Source organism: Dermacentor albipictus, chromosome 8, assembly GCF_038994185.2.
Source record: "Dermacentor albipictus isolate Rhodes 1998 colony chromosome 8, USDA_Dalb.pri_finalv2, whole genome shotgun sequence".
In the NCBI taxonomy this organism is placed as follows: Eukaryota; Metazoa; Arthropoda; class Arachnida; order Ixodida; family Ixodidae; genus Dermacentor; species Dermacentor albipictus.
The window spans coordinates 33,689,861-33,697,208 of NC_091828.1; the positions used below are offsets into that span (position 1 = coordinate 33,689,861).

General features: G+C 46.6%; 1 protein-coding gene across 1 annotated transcript in view; it reads left to right on the forward strand.

Annotated features, from left to right (window-relative positions):
• The window catches only part of LOC135901544 (uncharacterized), a 40,102-nt gene extending 32,976 nt beyond the window's left edge, over window positions 1–7,126 (forward strand). Inside the window, exon 4 of the mRNA XM_070524588.1 lies at window positions 6,908–7,126. Coding sequence (XP_070380689.1) covers window positions 6,908–7,066 — 159 coding nt within the window. The 3' untranslated portion in view covers window positions 7,067–7,126. The remainder of the gene's footprint in view (window positions 1–6,907) is intronic.
• The last annotated feature ends 222 nt before the right edge of the window (window positions 7,127–7,348 follow it).

Sequence of the window (7,348 nt, forward strand, 5' to 3'; positions counted from 1 at the left end):
GTTATTGTTATACATTATTGTTATTATTAGCGTTATTGATGTTTTGGCGACCATACTCTAGCCCTCTCAAATATACGTCAACTCATGCCTCTACTATCAAGACCTATTAAATCACAGCTTTCGCTCCTATATAAGGCGGCCAATAGCGTTTTACATGCACAGAACTTCTTAATGATGCGTCATTTTCCGTGCCACAAGAATATATTAGGCAGCATTACGTGTTTTCTGTGGCACCTTGGTGAACAAGAGACTGTCCTATTGCTCGACTCAAAGAAGATTGTGACAAGTATTCTGCCTGTGTTACCATATTTCAGAATTCACTGCGTTTTGCATAAATGTAGATAGTCATGTTGTGTTGTCAGCTTCCTTTCACGCCCGCCTCCTTGTTTTTTGTTTCCTCATTTGTTTCTCGATTTGGCATTGTTTCGTCTACCACATTTTCTTTTTCTGCATACTTTGTCTCGCGCATTATTCTTTAAGTGGAACAATACGAAGGCTCTATAGCTGTTTCTGGGCACTATAATCAAAATTTATTATTATTATTATTATTATTATTATTATTATTATTATTATTATTACTACTACTACTACTATAGACACGCAGCATGGCACCAAATAAGGACGCATGCTTGCTCTACTTGTGCCTTGTTCTACGGAAGACTTCAGTTATTTCACTGTGAAATGTGGGAGAAACTCGTGCGCGTAGAGTGTGTAATCTGTCCAGACGACGAACTGGAGTTTTCGAAGTCCGGATCCCGCTCCTTTTGCTGCAGTTTGTGTAACCTAGCACAGCATGATGTTAAGCCTAGTGAAAACGACCCTATCGCGTGCTCGCCGCAGCTTTCCTGTTCCCAAACTGGTTCCCCCTTGCTGTTCGCCGCAACGACATAGAAACTATACGGGTATCAATTTGGGTAGAAGTCAGCCTAGCACGTTGCGGAAAAAATGCTAATTCGATCTTTCTGTGTACAGCTGATTGTGTTCACTTTCTTGCTTAATGAAGCTGTCTCTTGCATGAAACGTCTAATATATTCCCGTAGCAAGCACATAATAATCTTATTGGGTGATCGTAATGCAGCTGGAATTGATTGGAACACGCTTAGATATTATCACTACAATCATTACATAGAGAAGAAACGCAGGCTGTTCGACTTTCAGTCCTCTTGTTCGCTTCAGTAGCATAATTGGGTGTCAATGGTGGTGTGAAGCTCTCCCGTTGTCCTTTGTGTATTGTGACTGGTTTTTTTCCTTGAACTATGTACCAACTGGCCCGGATTTCAACCCTTCTGAAAAGCATAATTCAAACAGCCGTAAGCAACACGTTGTGTTGAAACGTTATCGCTACACATGTATGCCTCTGTTATTCATGTACACGACTCCTTTCCGTAACGCCGTCTGGCCTGGAAAGTACTTTAATAAACAAATAAACAAGCAAACAAATTACGTGGCAAATTACGTGCCAAAACCACTTTCTGATTATGAAGCACGCCGTAGTGGAGGCCTCCAGAAATTTCGACCACCTGGGGTTCTTTAACGTGCACCCAAATCTAAGTACACGGGTGTTTTCGCATTCCCCCCCCCCCCCCCCCCATCGAAATGCGGCCGCCGTGGCCGGGATTCGATCCCGCGACCTCGCGCTCAGCAGCTTAACCCCATAGCAACTGAGCAACCATGGTGGGTCGCAAGCCAGGGACTACGCGGAGATTGGGGTCTCCCCGAATAAGCTCTGTGAGCAGTGCCGTAATCGAAGCGAAATTTCGAATGAAGGGGCGGAAGTACGAACAGAGGCCAATGAAACTGCGCAAGTCTGTTAAAGACGTGGGCCTCGGGAATTCTTCAACAGCAAAGTTGCTTCGCGGCAACAGGAAGAACACCATCCTTCGACACGACATGTCTGGGAATGGTCATCTTGCGTGCCCCAAAGTGACATTTTTTAAAGTTTAGTTGGAGGCCACCGTCACTGAAACAGCGTAAAACCTGCTTCATGTGATGAAGGTGAGTAGGAAAATCTGGTGCGAACGCTACTGCATCATCCAAATAACACGAGCACGTGTTCCCTTTGAGGTCTCGGGGAATTGTATCCATCATGCGCTCAAATGTCGCGGGCGTGTTGCAAATGCCGAATGGCATCACACGAAATTCGTATAGCCCATCTGGTGTGATGAAAGCAGTTTTTGGCTTATCGTCTGCTGCCATTGGCACTTGCCAATAACCAGAGCGTAGATCGATAGACGAAAACAACTCTGCATCTTGCAAGCAGTCCAGGGCGTCGTAGATCCGCGGCAATGGAGAAACATCTTCTCGGGTTATTTTGTTTAGGCGACGGTAGTTCACGCAAAATCGGATCCAGCCATAGTCTTTTTTAACTAAAAAAATGGCGATGCAAATGGACTGTCGGACGGTTGAGTGACACCAGGCTTTAGCATTTCATTTACTTGTTCATCAATGACGCGGCATTCTGTCGGCGATGCGCGGTATGGTCACTGCCGTAGCAGTGAGTGAACACCAGTGTCAATTCGATGATATATTGTCGTCGTTCAGCCCAGATATGTGCTATGACTGTCAAAATCAGGACGAAACTTGTCGAGGAGACGGAGGTCATGTCGTTGCTTAGGGTTTGAAGCGTTGTCGATGACGTGGCTGAAAACGTCTTCAGGCGATGTGGCAGCTACGGGACTACAGTAGAGGATCCTTTGACGATCCATCAGGAAGTTGCAACGTGGTAAGAGTGTCGTAAGGCTCCACAGTGCCGTGAGATTCGCTGCGAAGCAACGTAATCGGGAATGGGAAGTGGTTGTATACAGGAAGGTGAGTGAGTCGCACCAGCTTGAAGACCAAGCAGCGCAGTTGGGAGTGGTGAACGGTGGCGAGGAGCGAAAGCAGTGGAAGGCGCGAAATTTACGATGGAGTCGGAGGTAACAGAACACGATACAGGTGCCAGAACGGATGTATGCGGAGGTATCTGGATGCAGTCAGTGAGGGACAACTTGGCGCAGGAAAGCGAAACTTCTTCAGATATGACATTGCCAAGCGAAGAGAAGGCGACTTCTGCACGGCAGCAATCAATGACAGCTTGGTGACGGGAGAGAAAATCCCAACCTAAAATAATATCGTGAGGAGTGGGGAAGAATGACGAACTCGGCTATGCAGATCACTCCTTGAACTTCAAGTCTGGCGTACACGCAGCCACTGACTGGACGTGCTGTGCTGTGGGCGTGCGGAGTAATGGACCGAAGAAAGGCGTCGTGACTGTTCTATTGAGCGGCATAGGTTTTCGCCAATTACAGATGTGGCGGCACCTGTGTCAATGAGGGCAAGAACAGAAACACCTTCAACAGCGACATTAATAATGTTTGGCGGCGAAAGTAGAGGGCATGAGCTTGGCGACGATGACGCAGTTCTTGCCTCAGGAACTGCGCCGCTTAGTTTTGCATGTCAGGGGTAGAGGGACGTCGACGAATCGGGGAGAGCGAGCGACGACGCGGAGAAGTAGAACGACAGCCAGAAGAAACTGGTCGAAGGCTTGGGCGGGGAAGTTGTAATTCGCGGTCTGGAGCGTAAGACAACAAATGGTCGTACGCAGCTGTGCGTGGGGCGTCACGTGGTTGAAGTGGATGGCGGCGGCATAGGCGTGGGACGTGTCCGAGAAGACCACAGAAATAGCAGATGGGCCGATTGTCCGCAGTGCGCCAGCGATAGATCACTCGATGGACTGGATATTGTGTCGGCGTGGAGGTGAAAACAGGGCTAGGCATCGGAGGCGGAACCCGGAACGTCAGTTATCGCGGTCCTGCGACGGTGTCTGCGTAAGCCAATGGTGCGATGACCTGAGGCACCCGCTCCTGTGGAAGGACCTCGGACACTTGTTCTTGTATAACGTACGTGTGGTGGGGTCCGATTGAGGGACGAACTTGACTCCAGCGGGTTGTAGATGAGGGAGAGCTCGTGAGAAGTTTCTTCCCGCACAAAAGCCTTGATCTGCGAGAGGAGGGTGGGATATTCAAAAGTAGAGGTCAAGCCGGACAACGATTCCTGATGTGTAACAGGGCGGCGGGTGGCGAGGCGTTGTCGGAGGAGCTCGGCATAGCTTTGACACAGCTTAATAACTTGGGCAACCATAGAGGAGCTCTTCGAAATCTGCATCTGAAACGCGTCCTCGTCGATACCCTTCAATATATGCTTGATTTTATTGCGCTCGGTCATTGATGCATCGACCCGTTTACAGAAGTCGATGACATATTCGATATAGCTCGTAAATTCCTCACCAAGTTTCTGACAGTGAGACTGTAGACGCTGTTAGGAACGAAGCTTTCGAACAGCAGGGTGGCCGAAGACCTCGCTGAACTTCATCTTGAACACAGTCCAGCTTGGGAGTTCGCTTCCGTGGTTTCGAAACCACAAGTGGGCTATTCCGGTGAGGTAGAAAGGGCGGTGGTCAATTTCACGATGCCATTGTTGTTCACGATTTCACGAATTGTTATTCACACTGACGTGTTCACAAGATGAGAACCAGTCATCAACGTCGTGGTCGTCAGTGCCGCTGAAGATGGGAGGGTCCCGCTGACGGAGCGTTCGGAGGCACACATTGGACTAGGGAGCAGGTGGTGGGGAGACGTGGTGGTTTCGGTAGTCATGATGGCAGGGAGAGTCCAGCTGCGTAGTTGCAGGATTACAAGAGACCCAGCAAACCTCCACCAATTATGACAAAGAAGTCCGAGACTGCTGTGGGCGACACGAATGAGGCCGATTGGAAGACGTAACAGCGTAGGCTTAGCCATTCACACCAGGAACAACGCCTAGCCCGAGCAGCACTTGCGTAGCGCTGACGATCCAGCTGCGAAGCTCTGCACGGCGCACTTCGTCATTATAGCTGAAACACCCGGTATATTGTCTTCTACTGTAAAGGAGTCACTGATTACGAATCAGCATGGATTTCTCACGGACCGCTCCACTATCACAAATATTGCATGTTTGATGACACAGATCTCTGCGCCAGCACTTTGAAGAGGAAACGTTGACACCATTTACTCTGACTTCAGCAAAGCATTTGATGTATTCAGCCACTCACTGCTTCTGATCAACGCTTACACACTATGTTGTTGACTCTTCAGTTGTCAATCTCCTTCGCAATTATGTTCTTCATAGATAATGGTATATTAACGCCAATGGCCAAAGGTCTTCTCACATGGCAATTTGTGACGCCCCTCAAGGATCAGTATTAGGATCACTCCTCTTAAACATGTTTAATAATGACGTTCTTTCCGCTGTTAAAAACTCATCTTTCCTTCTGCAAGCCAGTGGCACAAATGTTGTGAAGAAAGTTGACACTGCTGATGATTGCGTTGCCCTGCAGTTGGATCTGTTTTCTTTGTCTAGAATAAAAACGGGAAAATATGGTGCAAACTAGGCAGGTTAAAGGAAAACAGCTAGAGTGAAAGGTCCGGTTTCTCCTTACCAAAAGAGGGGAGGCCAATGCTTGGCCCTCCTTCACCTGAGAAAAAGCTTTGTGGGGTGATGTCCGGTTAGAGATTATTTGATTTGGCTCTGTTATTGTAATGCTATGCTAATTAGAAAAATAAAAGCTGGTTGTTCCCAACAAAGCTAGTAATTTCTTCTGAATGTTGATGACGTTCTCCCCAATACGTTATGCCAGGATATTAAAACCAGTAATAAAGACATGCACGTAGATAAATATCTGTCGGGTAAAACAAGCCGTTATTAACTGAGGAGGTTGACTAACTCGTGAGAAGTGTGCGAAAAGCCTTTCTTCAACATTTTTATCGTTTATTTATGATTTCACCGTGCCCGTCCTGTGCAGCTTCACCTTTGGGACATAGTTTCCACTCTAGCAGTTCTTTAACCTCCTTGATGCAAACATGATATCCTTACCTTGAATGCTGCTAAGAGCAAAGTCATGACTTTCACACGTAAAACAGCAAGCATTTTCTTATTCTGTAGATTTGGTACGATTGTTCAAAGTCTGTGAGATCAACTATTTGGGTTTGCATTTCGATACAACTTTAAGCTTTTTTTGCTCACACTAAACACGTTGCAATGCGAGGTATGCGCTCTGTCGGCTCTGTTTTCAGACTGTAGAAGGAAGTGAAGTCCCTCACACCGTTCCACAAGTTGTACGCAACAAAACTTTCTTACTCAATTTGAACACGCGTCCGTCGTCTGGAATGGCTTTTCTAGATCCAAGAGTAACATTACAGGTCGTTTCCAGAAAAATTTTCTAGCACATCCCATCATCGCTTTGCTAACACAGACACTGGACCGTGTTCCACCACTGTCGGATTGTTGTCATTGCCCTTACTTCGTTGCAGATGCAAACGTGCTGACCTTTGCTTTCGTTTCCAGCTTCTTCACAGTATCGCCACCTGCCCCGAACTCCTTAGTTGTATCATTTTCGTTTTCCGCGCAATATCACCAGAGAGCAAAGATCTTTCCATGTTTCTGCCTGTCATCACGAAAAAATGAACCGCCCACAGAATATTGAGTCTTTCAAACGGTTATTTTTATGATCTTGATCATTTTGATAACGTTCTGTCATCGTTCTATTCCCAGATTGGGCTTGCTGTGTCATTGTTAGACGCATTGCTTATCTGCCTTTCTCCAACTTTTTCTTTTGTATTGATATTGCACTTTGTTGTAGGCACGTTTTTTCCCAGTTGTTCTTTTTATTCATTGTTTTCTTTATTAATAAATTCCCCGGCAGTATGTAGTGTCGTTTAGCGGAAATACGGGCGGGAAGAAACGGAGTGTACAGTACAGACTCCCCTGCAGTGATTTTTGTGTCTTCTTTTTGGATTTCAATTTATGTGCGTGCCAGCATTCTGGCTTTAGGGACGTTCGTGGGCATTGTAAATAAATGTTTGAATAAGTTATTACTTCCTTATTATTTCAGGCCACCCAAGATCTTTTGATGAACAGGATCTCGAAGCAGCTGCCCGAGTTTTTTCTGCGGGTAATGGGCACCGGGTCATCAAGACGGAGGAACCAAATCCACCACAGAAAGCCCACGATGCCACCACATGCCTTGTCCAGTGGGGCTCCAGCAGTATAGGCTGTCTCGCTTAGACTACACGATAGTCTGCTGAAGAATAGCGTATAAAATAATGTGGAATAGACATGCGGTCCACTGAAGATAATTCATGTCACTGCTGTAACCAAGACGATTTTAGTGCGCTATGAGGATAGCAGATTTGGAGTCCAGCTATTGCTGTGATGTCACGCTAGAACGCCTTGGCGATGTACGAAGAGAAAATTGTCCTTACTAGTGATCGTATTGATAACCGCATGGCTGTAGCGAAGGTGGTCTCAAAATCCTAGTATTTTTTTCTTTAAA